Source organism: Nasonia vitripennis, chromosome 2, assembly GCF_009193385.2.
Source record: "Nasonia vitripennis strain AsymCx chromosome 2, Nvit_psr_1.1, whole genome shotgun sequence".
Taxonomy (NCBI): domain Eukaryota; kingdom Metazoa; phylum Arthropoda; class Insecta; order Hymenoptera; family Pteromalidae; genus Nasonia; species Nasonia vitripennis.
The window spans coordinates 6,626,642-6,641,319 of record NC_045758.1 but is presented as its reverse complement, the minus strand read 5'-3'; the positions used below and the strand labels follow the sequence as shown (position 1 = coordinate 6,641,319).

General features: G+C 36.5%; 4 protein-coding genes across 8 annotated transcripts; 1 reads left to right on the top strand and 3 right to left on the bottom strand.

The window, feature by feature from the left end:
* Positions 1 to 3,734: 3,734 nt before the first annotated feature.
* LOC100680087 (zinc finger protein 346) lies at positions 3,735 to 6,505 on the bottom strand. Of its 2 annotated transcripts, none has more exons than XM_003427121.5 (9): positions 6,317 to 6,505; positions 5,829 to 5,937; positions 5,364 to 5,702; positions 5,196 to 5,269; positions 4,971 to 5,123; positions 4,800 to 4,891; positions 4,398 to 4,720; positions 4,262 to 4,315; positions 3,735 to 4,177 (listed from the first exon to the last, which is right to left on the bottom strand). In XM_003427121.5, the coding sequence occupies exons 2-9, from the start codon at positions 5,875 to 5,877 to the stop codon at positions 4,029 to 4,031; spliced, it is 1,233 nt and encodes a 410-aa protein (XP_003427169.1). In that variant the 5' UTR covers positions 5,878 to 5,937; positions 6,317 to 6,505; the 3' UTR covers positions 3,735 to 4,028. The 2 variants fall into 2 exon arrangements, with proteins under 2 accessions (XP_003427169.1, XP_016837941.1); XM_016982452.3 differs by having other exon boundaries at positions 5,829 to 5,960; positions 6,317 to 6,502.
* Positions 6,506 to 6,539: 34 nt separating this feature from the next.
* On the top strand, positions 6,540 to 8,466 carry LOC100114670 (mediator of RNA polymerase II transcription subunit 8). Of its 4 annotated transcripts, none has more exons than XM_008211632.3 (7): positions 6,540 to 6,692; positions 6,822 to 6,999; positions 7,079 to 7,324; positions 7,643 to 7,651; positions 7,867 to 8,031; positions 8,110 to 8,215; positions 8,297 to 8,466. In XM_008211632.3, exons 2-7 carry the CDS (start codon positions 6,835 to 6,837, stop codon positions 8,374 to 8,376), a joined length of 771 nt encoding a protein of 256 aa, XP_008209854.1. In that variant the 5' UTR covers positions 6,540 to 6,692; positions 6,822 to 6,834; the 3' UTR covers positions 8,377 to 8,466. The 4 variants fall into 4 exon arrangements, with proteins under 4 accessions (XP_008209854.1, XP_001608087.2, XP_008209855.1 ...); XM_001608037.5 differs by having other exon boundaries at positions 7,861 to 8,031; XM_008211633.3 differs by lacking the exon at positions 7,643 to 7,651.
* Positions 8,457 to 10,117, bottom strand: LOC100680004 (methyltransferase-like protein 25). The gene is made up of 4 exons (XM_031923795.1): positions 9,914 to 10,117; positions 9,620 to 9,841; positions 8,934 to 9,519; positions 8,457 to 8,860 (listed from the first exon to the last, which is right to left on the bottom strand). Exons 1-4 carry the CDS (start codon positions 10,115 to 10,117, stop codon positions 8,457 to 8,459), a joined length of 1,416 nt encoding a protein of 471 aa, XP_031779655.1.
* A 90-nt stretch (positions 10,118 to 10,207) lies between these two features.
* LOC100122960 (presequence protease, mitochondrial) lies at positions 10,208 to 14,154 on the bottom strand. The gene is made up of 2 exons (XM_031922634.2): positions 13,940 to 14,154; positions 10,208 to 13,442 (listed from the first exon to the last, which is right to left on the bottom strand). The coding sequence occupies exon 2, from the start codon at positions 13,421 to 13,423 to the stop codon at positions 10,316 to 10,318; it is 3,108 nt and encodes a 1,035-aa protein (XP_031778494.1). The 5' UTR covers positions 13,424 to 13,442; positions 13,940 to 14,154; the 3' UTR covers positions 10,208 to 10,315.
* Positions 14,155 to 14,678: the final 524 nt, after the last annotated feature.

Sequence of the window (14,678 nt, the reverse complement as noted above, 5' to 3'; positions counted from 1 at the left end):
AATCGGTTATTTTCGAAATAAGGTTTATACTCGCCGCGTGGAATTAACGATGATTCTTAATGAAAAATCTCTTTCAGCGCTAACGGCTCCATGAATTATGCATAATTTCCTGCGGGAAAGTATTAGCACACCAGCTATATCCTAGAATAAATTTTGAATTAACAATTACGTCAAAATTCTTCCGGCGAACCTCTAGAGGATTCAACATCAGGTTTTTTACAGCAAAAAACGATCGACGGCTGTACATTAGAAAACACGCGGCCAATTTCCTGTACCGCGCGCTAATATAATAATACCAACTATAGCGAAATGAAAAAAATCCAACGCGAGAGATTACCACAGCCGCGGGAAGATTCGAACGAGTTTTTGCGCAGTATACACACACAACGAAACAAGCGCTCTCGTCGTTGATTTAAAAAATTGTCCCCGCGCACTCGTCAAAGCACGCACCTACCTATATATACATAATAGCAATAATAACGCGCAAGAAGAGGAAGTCGGCTCTGGGGGCTCTATCGGCAGTTTATACTTACAAGCGGCAGAGTACACAACAAGTGTGCCTGATGGCCTCTGCTCGCGCGGAGAGTAAGAGAGCAAACGAGCGCCGCCGCAAGCCGATGAGCTGCCTAATCGACAAATAATTGCACGAATTTCCGAAAGCAGGCGGCAAGGACTCGACGGCGGCGGGATCGAATCGGCCTCTCTCTCTCTCTCTCTCTCTCTGTGAACCTGGAGAACTGCTGGCGCAAAGATAAAGACGTAAAAAGAGGAACTGGAAAGGAGGGCAAAAAAGGAGGAGCACGCGCGAGAGAGAAGAGAATCAAAGTGGAAGAAACGAACAATGGACTGTCGGTGCGCAGCGCGCAACGCGGACAAAGGATCCGCGACGTTCTCTCTCTCTCTCTCTCTTGTACTTGTGTATAAGTATACTCGCGAGAGCCGACGTTCTCATGCTAACTCGCTTAGACGTTCGTTAGCGATATTAGAAATGTCCCTTATGCGCGGATACCAGAGCGCGGCGGCGGCGGCGGCGGCTCTCCTTATTATCTCTCCCGCCGCTGACGACGATGTCTCCATTATATATTACCGCCGCTGCTATTTTCCCAAGTGCAAAAAAGACTCGATGACAGTTTTTTCTTTCTCTCTCTCTCTCTCTCTCTCTCTCTCTCCAAGGATATCCTCGACACACTTGCGCGTGCGATGTGTGTAATTCGAGCTAAGGCTTCTCGTTAAATAAATTTTTCCATATCCTATCCTTGGAACGATATCGGGCGCTTCTTCGAAGCCCGGCGATGGATATATGCGCGCGACGTTTTCTATCCGGCCCGAGAGAGAGAGAGAGAGAGAGAGATTCCGACGAAGAGAAACGAATCGTCCCCCGCAGCGATGAAATGTCGATATTCGCTTTAATCAAATTCTACGAAAATTCGCGCGCGTGCATTCAAGTCTCTTATTCTCTTATTCTATCTCTCTCTCTCTCTAGCGAGCTGAGATGTCTTATTGCTGCTGGCCGTCGTTCTCTGCGTAATTGAATTTCCATCTATATTGATCGGAGGAATCGATAAATCATATCGTATAATCGCGCGTGCCGTTTAGATTACATATCATACCTACGCTTTGGAGTATAATTGAATCGCAACTGACTGTCGTTTAATTTTCGATATAATACATAAGGTACGTTGGCGCATCTCGTTAAACATTTTATAAGCTACAGCATATAGGTATAGACTGACGAGTCTGGGATAGCTGCGAAATACAGCTCTGTACGCAAACACACAGAGCGAGAGGGAAAAGTGGAGAGCCAGTTGCGAGACGCTGCTTGTAAACCTATAGACAGACACACACACACACACACACTGAGCACTTTCTAATGAAACCGCATCGGAATCCTTGAACGGCGATAAAAATGCCCGAATCCATCGTGTCGACAGAACCATATATGCGCGAGTTTCGTCAACGAGTCGCCGCGGCGCAAACCAAATTTGCAATGATTACTTACTCTGCCGCAACGGAACGACATCGTGAGCATTAGACTCGAGAGCGAGTGGACGGTATATTATAGAGCGCAGCGCAAGATTGATTTTCTCGGTCACGCTGTCTGCGGCTACTGCTGCTGGCTGTCGTCTTCGGAGGCTCCTCCCGCGAGAAATTCTTCCATATAGCGACCGGCCAGAGTAGATCAAGTGCGAGTCCGATCCAGAGACCTATTGCACCTTGATGAATCTGCGGGACGACTCGATAAGTGTAATGCTTAAACAATTCTTGAGATATCAATATTCTTTATTAAAACTTGAACATCGGATTTACGCTCGATACGTAGGTATAATGTGTGATTTCTGCTACCTACACACATGCGCGCGCGCAACACTCTTATCATGCATTATATTCCTATACAGAATTGATATTCATTGTTCAACAAGTAGTCAAAATATAGAACTCGCTACAATTTTACGAGGATTTACATACGTGTATCAAGTTGTACAAAAAATTGGTCTCAAAAATAATCTGCAAACTGCGCGATTGAGAGAGAGAGAGAGAGTGCGATATAGTCTTTTGAGTGCAAAGAATTGCAGGGTTTCGGCTGAATAATATACATTGTATATCTCGCGTACTTCAGTACACATACGCGTACACATCTAGATATGATTGAGACAACGATTTTCCGACGAGTAATTCATTTGATTCGAGCGAGGACGCCTATATACATTAGTACGTCGCTTATACACGCAAGGTATATACAGTCATGCGGGAATGCGGTCGAAGGGGTGGCGAATAGCGCGCATGACGGCAATTTCAGAAGGAGGTATACAAGTGTAATTAATTTAGCGAGCTTCGGAGCGGGGAAAATGACGACAATTGTCGAAAGGGGGTAGTGTCTAAAAAATGGGCCGCGAGCACCGATGCTAGATTTCGCGTCGGACTGATTGTAATCTACGCGACTGGGCGAAAAGAGCGCGATGAGCGAGAGAGAGAGAGAGAGAGAAAGAGCCTCGCCATGTGGTGGTAGTTGAATTTCAGATGAAAGAAAAAAAGCGTCCCGGCTGAGCGGCGGACCAGGCCGAGGCCAAAAAAACGAGCAGGACGCTAAATTGCCGTAGAACGAGTTCGCTCGAAAAGCGACCAAAAGGCTGCTCTCTCTCTCTCTCTCTCTCTCTCTCTCTACTCTGCTAGCTCGGTCGCCGCACTCTTTCTCTCTGCCCCTCTCTCTCGCTCTTTCGCATCGAGAATGCAAAACGATGGAGCACAGCAGCAGCAAGCGAAGCGCGAGAGGAGCAGGACGAGATAGGAAGCGCAGCGAGGGAAGGGGACAAGTTCCTCGCGCCGCCCTGTATATACTGCTGCTGCTGCTGCTGCTGCTTCTTCTTCTTCTTCTTCGACTTTCCGAAAATATCTCGGACGCTTCACGCTCAACATACGGACCGGACGCGCAGTTCCTCTTGTCGTCGTTGTCGTCGTCGTCGTCGACTAGAGCTCTTACTTGATCGCTTGCTCGCGCATTTTTCTCTCCCTCTTCACCGCGTGTGTATTCTCGATTTTTCTTTGGAAATCGGCGAACCGCGCCAACTCGAGCGCGCGACGATACGCTTAATGACTTGATAATTGAATAAATGTTGGCAATTACTCGCTCGCGACGCAGACGCTATTAACGAGTCGCCGCGTAAATAGGCGCTTAACTTGCGCGGCCAATCTAATTTAATTTTAATCGCCCGCGATATATAAATATACACGCTCAATAAGCTTCGACTAATATATTTATATTTTCATCAAGCGAGCGTTCGATCAGTTTATCTCGTTAGCGAGTCGTATTATAGATAAATTGCGCGCAATCTTCACGTGATAGCCGACGCTAAATTCAGGGGCTTGCGGCTTATATTCGATTTAATAATCGCATCGGGATCGATACCACCTATAGGCTATATGTATACAAAGATTATGACGTTATTTTCCAATAACGCGCGACAGTTTCGTTATAATACGTGTTACATTTGATCTTTCTCTTAATTTCTCTGCACCTAGACAACTAGTATTTACTTCTTCTTCGCCTTCTTGGCCACTGGGGACGACGGTGCCGGCTGCTTTGGATTCACTTGATTCTTGTGCTTTTTGCTCTCCATGTGTTGGCCGAACGATATTTCGGAATTCAAGGAAATATTGCACGGAGCGCAGTAGTATTGTCCTGTAAATAATAATTCAACATTTAAAATGAAAATATTCAGCTTCGTTTTCTAGCTCGGAGAAAATAGCTTAAAATGATTTTTACCTGATGGCGTTCTGTAAATTGAGTAATCTATTGTCTTGACAGCTGGTGTTGTTTCTAAAAGCATGAGCACGTTCATGTTGATACAATGTAAAAGCGTTTCTTGATATTCAAATTCAAAATTGTTATCGTCACATACCTGTACCTGTCACGGGAAGACCATGGAGTTTCAACATTTTCATATGTTTTGTCCCTCTCTTGTGAGTGTCCAATTGGTCTTGACGGTTAGCAGATATTCCACAAAGATCACAACGAAGTGGAGCAGGGAAGGGGACAGCTGGTTGTGAATACTGCGGAACAGGCGGAAGAGGTGCTACTGCAGGTATGGCTGGAACCATTATAGGAGGATTTTCAGGAGGTAATGGTGGTTGAGCTACTACAATTTCCGGCTGAAAAGCCATACCAATTCCATACCTTCCAGTTGGATCGATTTGCACTTTAGGTTGAGTCTTTTTAGGAGATCTGAAAATCAAAATAAAATTTGAAATTTTTCAGCATTCAATTACTTGCTGCTGCCGGTAATAAACACAAATAAACTTACTTTACTTTAGTTCCAAAAGCTGCTTTTAAATGTTTTTTGCCAGCATAATGCTGGCTTGCATCAGTTTGAGATGTAAACCAAATTTTACAGATCTGAAATCAGTTTAAAATACACGCATATAAATGTGTAGGTCTATATAAAACTAGAAATTTCATATAGCACAAGTCATACTTCACAATAAGTATTCCAATCGCTGCTAGTTGTGCTCGATACTTGGCCATCTTCTGTTTTTGCTTTTTTAGCACTTTGGTTGAGAAACATGGAAACCTTTTTTTGGTGTGGTTTTCCTTGGTAATGCAACCTTGCCTGCAGTGTAGAATTCATCTGAAATAAGTTTTTATGTAATTTTATCATGTCTGTTCCATCATGTTTAAAATCAAAAAATATTTTACTCACCACTGCATTGCATAAATCACATTTGAGTGGTTTCATTAATACTGACAATTCCTTTTGAGCATTTGCAACTTTTTCTATTTATTAAAAATCAAATACCATAAATACACAAATTTATATTCAAATGTGAAAATCGATTGGAGTAGAAATGATTAAATAATATGTACATACCTGCATCAACTTTTGGGTCAATGACTTCTGCTTTTCTCTTGTAATATTTGACTTTGTTTTTACCAATACAATCTTTTTCTTGTGCAGATTGCAGTGCTGCTTTATAAGCAGATTCATACCACTGGGTGTAAACTTCAGAAGTATCTACTTCAGTCGGTAACCACCATGGTTGATTTGCTGTGGCTTGAATGTGTGCTTGAGCTGTCATATAATAAGATGCCGGTGGTACATTTGGGAAAGGAGGATTGCTACTATTATTATCCACAACCTCTGGAGCATTTTCAGAAATGATTGGAGGAGGTGGCGGTGGCGGTGGCGGTGGCAATACTTCTTCAAAACCTAAAATTCATAAAATATTATTGCTTGTTTATCGAGTAAAATTTATTACAATTTACTCTAAAATAGGTGATTTATTTAACTCTTATTATAATTGACCAAATAAATAATTTTAAAATAGTCATTTACCTGGCACATCAGGATTCTTTATTTTATCTAGAAGAGTTGACTTGGACATGTTTTTTGGGTAAGCAGGTAAAATTACTCAATCTTGACTGGACGTTTGCTTTATAAACAGCTGAAGTAAACAATAAGACAATCCTTGAAACATGCGAATGTTTAATTATTGCGGATAGTTCTATCAACTGGTCTGTTCATTATTAAATGGACCAAGTACAAATATGTAGTTTATTTCTTGAATTTGACCAAATTGAGATTGTCAACAAATACATTTTGTATATTACCCTTATAATTTTCACACTTGCAACTTTTTGAGCTAGGTTAGGGCACTTGGTTATTATTTGTCATCATAATGTGTAAAAATACTAATAGTTATTCACACTTGATAATCAAAATATTTGATTTAAATATTTTTCAAGTCAATATTTTTTATTGTTACAAAATATTTATAATTGAAAACAAGCAAGTTCCTACTTAGTAACATGTATTGTTCAAACCTTTTTTCTAAAATGTTGGAAGCACCGATTGAGTGTTGAAAAGTATCAATCAGTCAACAAAGTACTTAAATTTATGTTCACAAAAATACATAACTTGGCACTCTCCAAAAGCTCCAAAATGCAAATACACAATATACTTTATATTAGCGAATTAAGGGTATAAACTATACAGTGGTGAGGTGCATACGAAATAGGTACCGTATATAGAGCGCATGCGCCAGTAAAAAGGGAAAATGGCGTCATTGTTTGTGTGCACAGTGCATGGTGCATCATAGCGTCAGTATAGCGAACATAATATTGCGTTTCTTTGGCTTTACTAAAATTGATCATACTAAAAAAATGATCAAAACCTGTTTATAATCTTCTCAAATACAACGTAAGCATCTTACAAGATATACAGCTCTTGTATTTATAACAGAAAATATTGTGATTACTGTTTTATGCGCGACAACCAAATTATCATAACCTAACCATTTGCTCGTGTTTGTTTATCCTTTCTCTCTAGATCGAATTTCAAGATGCAGAGGGAAGAGAAGCAGTTGGATTCTGCCCTGGAGGCGATAATCATGAGAGTCAATGATTTAAAGTCAGCTATAGCATCAATGATATTCAAAGTTGAACATGAATACGAGACATTAAATTGGCCAAATTTCCTCGATAATTTTGCTCTGATATCTGGGCATGTAAGTAAATATATTTTGATTGACTTATTATGCTGGAGTTTATTCTTCTTTTCAACTAAAACTTAACAATTTTGTATAGCTCACAAGCTTGTCTAAAATCTTGAGCAATGAAAAAGCTCCCAATTTGCGAAACTTGACTGTACTTCCACTGCATTTGAGTCCTGAAAAAGATGAAGAGTTGCTGAGGATGACTGAGGGAAGAATATCAACATTTGCCCATGACTTGGTTCCAGATTATTTAAGAACTAAACCAGATCCTTTAGTTGAATCAAAAATGTTAGCATACGAGGCTAAAGTTGCCAATTTAACTTATGATGCATCTCATGTAAGTAGTCCAAGTTGTTTTTATGACATATTTATTTAAAAATTGTTTATTATAATAAAAAAAAATAGATATATTTGCCTGCTCTATTGAAAATATGAAATAAAAGTAGAACAGTTAACAACTATTACAGTTATCTACTTTATTTGAATGTAGTATTTTCAACAAAGTAGCATAATAAGTTTAATAAATATATTCAAGCCAGCATCTTGTTGCAATCATTATAAAAGATGCTAATTTTACTATCTACGACTCTAATAAATAAACATTATGTAACTTGATGACTTTTTTCTGTTGATATGCTAACTAAACAACATCTAGGACTACAATGTAAGCTCCTATCTTACAGTTAGCATTAACTGCTTGTATATGTTCCATTCGCTCCATGCAGTATTAACAGTTTTACATTTTCAGTTGCAAATTATGTTATTGTATCTACTGCTTTTTGATATTATATTTGCAAATGCCAATTCAGCGATTGGAACAGTCTAGTCAAAACCCAAGTCAGCTCCGATCAATTAATTTACATTCATTTTCAGAAACAGGTAGCACAGTACAACAAGGTAATTAATCATGTGTGGGATATTGCTAATAAAGCTCGTGAAGAGTGGGAAAGTGAAACTGGTTCCAGAACCACACAAACTCAAACAAGTAGCTCAGCAGACACCCACCTACTTGTCTATGCAGTTGGCAATGGAAAAGGTCTTAAGGTGAGGATTAAACTAGAAAAAATTTAAATAGCACTATTTTTAAAACATGTAATTTTAATAAAAATAATAAAATTCTAGTCTGATGCTGCACAAATGGTTCAACCTGGAGTAAATCAGGTTGGAGGTAACATGATGGTTGGAAGACCAGGAGGACAACCACAACAACCAGGACAAGGACCCATGGGTAGTTATAATTGAAACAAAATCATTGATCAATGCACACTTTTTTAGAATAAAATATATAATATTTTCTTTCTCTTTCTAGTTGGACAAATGGGGAAAGCTCCAAGTGCTATTAAAACCAATATAAAGGCTGCTTCACAAATTCATCCTTATGGTCGATAATATAGTATTTTATACATAATTTTAATACTCCTTTACTGTAGCTATAACTTGTTAAATTGTAAAATAAATATAAATGTTATTCACGTTTTAGTTGATATTTGTACATCATTTAGATTCTTGGTTGACACTAGGGCATAGCATCTTGGTGACAACGATCTGTCCATGGTTGAGTGCATACTAGTCTTACAGCCATGCTCTTTCAAAAAACATAATCTATCATACAAAACTAGAGACTCGGCTGCATTTTGTAGAATAAGTTGCAAGGCAGTGTATAATTCTACGTTTTTTTGCTGCTTGGCATTGATATTCCACAAAGCCATTATTGCAGATCTCATTTTTTCATCCCAAGGAATCCCAATTTCTTGATCGCCTATTTGTTTTACATACGAATACCGTTGTGTGCAATCCTGCAAATAAATGTCAAATTTGGAGCACTGGGATTTTCTTGTAGCTTTTCGGACGAGTTTTTTCAAAATAAGTTCATCTGAGAATGAAATAAATTACATTTATATCTCGAGTTATTGATCAAATCAATAGAGTCTATGATGAATACTTACTCTCAGCGCTGTACAACTCTAGAATAGCTCTTGCAAGAACGTGAAACGAATGCTCTTGGTGAGCTTCTAGAGACATGGTTTTCCACCGATCTGATGTTTCTTGACAAGCTAGACGCAAAAATGGTCTTCTAAAAAATTTTCCAACATCTGTTTCTGTAATGTTGATTGCTTTTATAAAAGTTTCAGACAGTGGAAAATATTCAAAATATTCCGATTCTTCACTACTATTGCAATCTTTATGAGTATGTGAAAGAGTTAATTTATGGTAGCAGCATGATATTAGAACAAGAAGCTGAGCTTTTTTCATCTCTTGGAATACTTGGGACATGTACACGCTTAAATCGCCACAGGCGTGAAGGCCAATAAGACATATATTTCCAGTTTCACCAAATTGCTGCTGCAAAAGTAATTCTATACTTTTTGCGGAATCCCTAGTTACGTTGCTACATACATATTTGACAGATGACAGTGATTCAGGAAAAAGTGCGTTTTGCCTTATTTTTGCAGTTTGTACATTTTGTGCATTTGATTCTAATCCAAGAACTTGGTAGCCATACACATGATTTAAAAGCTGGCTGATGTATCCCTACATCATAAAAAAATATAATAATGATTATAATTAGAAAAAATAGTAGTCTAATTATCATTAACAAGTAGGTTCAATTTTTTTTTTTTTCAACATTTACCAAACCTGATCCAAGATCAACAATACATGACAGATTTTGAGAGCTACATTGCTTGTGAACTAGATGTGCCAAATGAAATATTTCATGCTGTTTTTTAATACTCAATTTTTTCAAAAATGCATCAGGTAATTTGACTGGAGAAATTGATTTACAAGGACCAGGCAATTTATTCAATTTTTTACAAGAGGTCACAAAATCAATTAATGAGGCTGGCCAGTCTGACTGCAAAAAAAGTTGAATTAATTTCCACTCAAATATGCATAAATTTCTTATCAAAGAAAAAGAGAAAATTACCTGTATTTCTGTTCTTACAACTAGACTATTCAATTCATTATTTTCCAAATTATTTAGAGTTTTCAGCCAGTCAATAGGAAATAAATTTAATGCTCCATTTAATAATATTTTTGTTACAGGCATATTATAAAGCCATTGGACTTGTTTGAAAAAAATAATTGCTTCTTTAAAATACTCAAGCAGACTGTCACCTTCATTGTCCATTCTGTAATTATATTTGTTGAATTTATTTACTATTTATATTTACGGTTTCGCCTTTAAAAATTATAGGAGTTTTATAATAATTTTTGCTAATTTATTAAAAAAAGAATTTTATTTAACAAATATTTTTCTGTACATTCTATAAATTACAAAATTATTAATCAACTCATCAACATAATAACATTTATTTCATTATTTCATTTATTTGACAGCTTGAGCTTGACTTTGTTCTTCTTGATCTAAAGTTATCCAATTTTCAGAATGCCTTGATTTCAAATCTGGGTTGTGGGGACCAATCAATGCTCTTCCAACTTTAACATTGCTTGCATCTGGACTCAAATATTTCTTAGCCACGTATAACAATTGTTCTCTAGACACAGCTTTTATTTGCTCTCTATGGTGCTGAATATCATCGTAAGATAAACCATTTGTAAATTTAGTCATTCCACGACTTCCTGGTGCTACAGGGGAATCAATTTTTTGGAACAATCCCAATTTAGCTTCCACAATTTCACTGTCAGAGATGTTGTATTTTGATAGAAAGTCCCAAGTTCCATCAAATATATCTAATGTACGTGTGGAATTGGGATCTCTGTAAGAGTAGTACCTAAAGGAACCATCTGATCCCAAGCTTGCACCTCCTCCATAAGCACCACCTTTTTCTCTCACTTCAGGATGCAAGTAGATCGATGAAATTAACTGGGAAAGCACTTGTAAGGGCGCATGTTCAGGATCAAGATAGGGGACAGTTAAAATTACTTTTGATGCATAATTTACTGCATAAGGAAGAACATGATGCACAGCATTATTGTTGGATTTGATGGGATCATCTTCTGATATAAGAACATGTTTAGTTGTTGTTGAGCCTTTTATAGCCCCATAAAAAGCTTCCATGCCATTTATTATATCATCTTTTGATTCATTTGTTAAATTAATTGCTGATCTCAAATGTGATTTTTTCAAAACTTGATCAGAAATTTGTTGTATTTGTTCGAGTATAAGTGACATGTCTTTCATCTGAGCAATTGACTTCATCCTATTGATATATTCTAAACCTGAAAGGCTCTCTTTTAATCTGGCTACAGGTGACACCAAGCTTGAAGCCGAACTCATAGCATACAAATGGCCTGCACTTGTAATTCCATTAGTTAAATCAGCTGCACTTATTTTCACCAAAGTTTCAAATCTTGCAAGATCAGTTAATTTTACTCCATTGAATAGCTCTTCCCACAATTCCCACATTGAGTTTGCATTGTGATCAAGACAATAAGAATTTATTAATATTCCTTCTTCGTATTTATGTGAATCATCTTTCATTTCAGCAATGTGATTTGAAAAATTTAATCCTCCAGTATGCAATTGTACAACTCTATCCCAGTTTCGATAATCATACTTTTCAGTACCCATTTTGGTAACTACATTGTTAAATACAGGTAGCAAGTTCTTCAAATTATCTGGAAGATCCTGAGTATTTATTATACCTCTATAATAACATACTCCATTCGTTGGTTGTACTGCCACTTGCAAAGGCACATTGGACACTTCAATATCTATCATATCATATCTATCTACATCTTTTTTGAGATCATCAATTTTTAAACTAGGCAGGCTATCAATATTTTCTTCTTTCTCCTGTTCAGATAGTAAAATTTGTCCTTGTTCATAAATTTGATCTAGTTCGGGGGGAGTTAAATTCTTGATTTTTGACTCCAAAAGTTTATTTTCAGCAGCAATCTGCTGTGCTTCATAGTCCTGGCTAGGAGACATTGTCAGTGTAAGTTGATGACCATTTTGCAATAAATATTTCTCAACTAAAGATTGTAAGTACTTGGGTTCTCTTTGAATAGTTTTTTTGAATGTTGCTATAGCATCATTTATTTTCATTGAATTAATAATATCCCCATCATGATTCCATAAGGGAGACAGATTAAAAAGCAAATTTAATCCATAGTTTGATGTTTGATGTTTTACTTGTAATTCAATGCCATGAAGAACTGTATCAATATGATCTTGACTAAACCCTTCTTGTGCTACTTGAGCCACTGTTTCCTTATAAATCTTTTCTACTTTATTGAAATCTTGCTCTTGAACCCCTTGTAAACTTACTATAAAAATAGTATCCTTGCATTGCGATTCATACCCAGTCATGGGACCAAATCCTGTACCAATATTGGAATCCACCAAGCTCTTGTAGAAAGCAGAATTAGGTCCATCCAGTAATAATTGTGATAAAATATACACATTGAAAGTCTCTTGCACATCATTGATATCATTACAAAGACTAGCGATTGCTATTGAATTCTGTCTATTAGGATCTGCAATTAGCGGATCAGGTCTGCATAGAACATGTTCTCTTTTGGGTTCAGTCCACCGCTTTTCAGATGGCACTTGGGTAGAAGATGTATCGATTTTGTCAGATAAAAACAAATATTTATCATTTACAAATTTCAAATGGTCTTCTAGTGGAAAGTTGCCATACGAGTAAAAGCGGGCATTGGATGGGTGATAATGTGTAGCATGAAAGTTGACCAAATCTTGATATTCCAATTTAGGAATCTCCAAGGGATCACCACCTGATATTACACTGTACGTATGACTAGGCAAAATTGAATTCAATAAGCGTGTAACAAAAATATTTTGATTATTGTTGAATACCCCTTTCATTTCGTTGTACACAACACCTTTGAATATAATAGGAGATTTTTTATCATTTGGATCTGAATGCTCTATTCTCCAACCTTCTTGGCGAAAATCTAACTCACGAAGTTTAGGTTTGAATACACTATCCAGATAAACGGATTGTAAATTTTGAAAATCTTGAAAGTTTTGTGTGGAAAATGGATACATTGTATAATCTGGTGCTGTCATAGCATTCATGAATGTTGCCAAAGACCTTCTTAGCATTTTGAAAAAAGGATCTCTACATGGAAATCTTTCACTTCCACAGAGAGTTATATGTTCAAGAATATGTGGTAACCCTGTAGAATCTTTTGGAGTTGTTCTGAATCCAATAGAAAACACATTATTGCTGTCATCTCGAGAAAGATGTAGATATTGTGCACCGGTTCCAAGATGCGTCAATTTTATAGCAGTGAGATACATTTCTTTGACTGGAGTAATTTGGTCAACAATGAATCCATGAAGGATTTGACCTTCTTTAAAGTTGCCACCATGATTCCTTTCTGTTTTATTCTCTTTCAGAACACTTTGAATATTTGTTGAAACACTGCAAGTACTAAATTTGGATTGACTCTTCACACCCAGACTTTTTAGCCAGCTACTTCTTGTTAATATTGGATATCGAAGCATTTTTGTGTTTAATTCTTACCTGAAATAAAAAAATATCATACATGTAATTATATACCAATAATATAATTTTACCATGAATAAGTTATAGAGTTTTATGTACAAATTTAGAAACTGGATTATTTAAAAATTTGAAAAAAAAATAAACAAGTTTTTATTCCATAACTTACCCATTTATAAATATAAATCTTGGGTAAAAACTCAACACATCAACACAAAATTAAAAATTTGTATGTTATGTAAATACAAAATGTTTATCGAAATTTCATCATTTTTCATTTTTAACCTCCAAATGCATTGAATTCAATTACAAAAACTTGCAAGTTTTCAAGTAATTCTAATAATACATAAATGTATTGCATGTCAAGAAAGAATAAGCACGAACAAACAAAAAATTACTTTCATTTGCAACATTTTTTCGGAAAAACCGTATTCCGACTCGAGACATTTTAGGTTATGAAATGTATGTTTTCTAGAAGACTTAAATTTTTTAAAAGTATAATATATTACAAGATTTACCTTCGATAAAATCTTATCTTTTGTTCAACAATAGTTATATAAGAACGGAATCCAATAGTTACATTAGTATTCGCTATATTAGGATGTACTTTTTTCAACAAACGAAAGTACCGCCCGGAATCAATATAAATACATGATATAGGTATATCTCGCGGTTCGTATATTTTCTGCTAATGCTATATAGATATACTGCTACATACAAATCAACTCACGAGCACATGCGGTTCAGATGTTTTAGCGCTTATTACCTGAAATCATCTTGATTTTGCTTTTATATATAGGACTTAATTTGAAGATTTATCTTTTATCTATAGGTATCATTCTGTTGTCCTTTATCCGTTATATGTATACGCATATCTCTATGAAATTGATAAAGAATTGGCAAGTTATAAAAAATACGATAAGTATTGTAAGTATTTACTGTAAAAGATAAATATATAGTAGAACGTAACACTCACTTATTTGACGATTCATAAATTAATAATGTGCAAGAATAAGAAACAAGATCTGCAGATTTGAAAACGCCAAGTAAATACTCGGCATCTCATTCATCATTATAATAATCAAGTACCTTATACTTATATATATACTATTTTTCGCAACACCGGGCCGAAAGCACACCACATTCCCTGCGTTTGGTCCCATCACGAGGGAATAATGGTACATATACATACTTATTGTTGGTTTCGGTCCGGCGTTGCGAAAAATGCTATATCGAGAGAGCTGGACGATTGAGAGT

Excerpts from the sequence above, each read along its gene's own strand:
- LOC100114670 (XM_001608037.5), top strand. The coding sequence starts at position 6,835 with ATGCAGAGGGAAGAGAAGCAGTTGGATTCTGCCCTGGAGGCGATAATC. Across the intron at positions 8,032-8,109 it reads GCAATGGAAAAGGTCTTAAG|TCTGATGCTGCACAAATGGT; the intron begins GTGAGGATTAAA and ends ATAAAATTCTAG. Across the intron at positions 8,216-8,296 it reads ACCAGGACAAGGACCCATGG|TTGGACAAATGGGGAAAGCT; the intron begins GTAGTTATAATT and ends TTCTCTTTCTAG.
- LOC100680004 (XM_031923795.1), bottom strand. The coding sequence starts at position 10,117 with ATGGACAATGAAGGTGACAGTCTGCTTGAGTATTTTAAAGAAGCAATT. Across the intron at positions 9,520-9,619 it reads TTGATCTTGGATCAGGTTTG|GGATACATCAGCCAGCTTTT; the intron begins GTAAATGTTGAA and ends TTTATGATGTAG. Across the intron at positions 8,861-8,933 it reads AGAGTTGTACAGCGCTGAGA|ATGAACTTATTTTGAAAAAA; the intron begins GTAAGTATTCAT and ends TTTCATTCTCAG.
- LOC100680087 (XM_003427121.5), bottom strand. The coding sequence starts at position 5,877 with ATGTCCAAGTCAACTCTTCTAGATAAAATAAAGAATCCTGATGTGCCA. Across the intron at positions 5,703-5,828 it reads AAAGAATCCTGATGTGCCAG|GTTTTGAAGAAGTATTGCCA; the intron begins GTAAATGACTAT and ends TATGAATTTTAG. Across the intron at positions 4,178-4,261 it reads AATTTACAGAACGCCATCAG|GACAATACTACTGCGCTCCG; the intron begins GTAAAAATCATT and ends TATTATTTACAG.
- LOC100122960 (XM_031922634.2), bottom strand. The coding sequence starts at position 13,423 with ATGCTTCGATATCCAATATTAACAAGAAGTAGCTGGCTAAAAAGTCTG.